This window comes from Fulmarus glacialis, unplaced genomic scaffold (genome assembly GCF_000690835.1).
Source record: "Fulmarus glacialis isolate BGI_N327 unplaced genomic scaffold, ASM69083v1 scaffold13361, whole genome shotgun sequence".
NCBI classification, from domain to species: Eukaryota; Metazoa; Chordata; class Aves; order Procellariiformes; family Procellariidae; genus Fulmarus; species Fulmarus glacialis.
Window position 1 is genome coordinate 5,394 of NW_009193474.1, and position 321 is coordinate 5,714.

General features: G+C 62.6%; 1 protein-coding gene across 1 annotated transcript in view; it reads right to left on the bottom strand.

Annotated features, from left to right (window-relative positions):
* CLTB (clathrin, light chain B) overlaps positions 1–321 on the bottom strand; it is a 3,406-nt gene that overhangs the window by 1,211 nt on the left and 1,874 nt on the right. The window contains 1 exon segment of the mRNA XM_009587468.1: positions 244–321. This exon segment is cut by the window's right edge and continues 2 nt beyond it. Within this exon segment, the coding sequence (XP_009585763.1) occupies positions 244–321 (78 nt within the window).

Consider the following 321-nt stretch of genomic DNA (forward strand, 5'->3'; position numbering starts at 1 on the left):
CACACGGAGGGCAGGAGGCACCGAGATCCCACTGTGATCCCAGTGTGGTCCCAGGGTGGCTCTGCACAGCCACCGGCACCGCTCAAAGCCCTGGGGCCTCTCCCCTTGCCTGGCAAAGCTCCATCCCCACAGGGCTGGGCCTCACTGTGGGGACAGAGGCCCCCCCAGACAGCCCAGGAAGGCAGATCTGGCTGCACAGCAGTTCCTGTTGCAGCCCTTGCGGCCACACTGAGCCCAACATACCTGTTGTTTGCCCGGTTCTTCTCCATCTGCTCATTCTGACGCAGGTTCCACTCCTCCAGGTCCTTCTTGGCCTTTTCA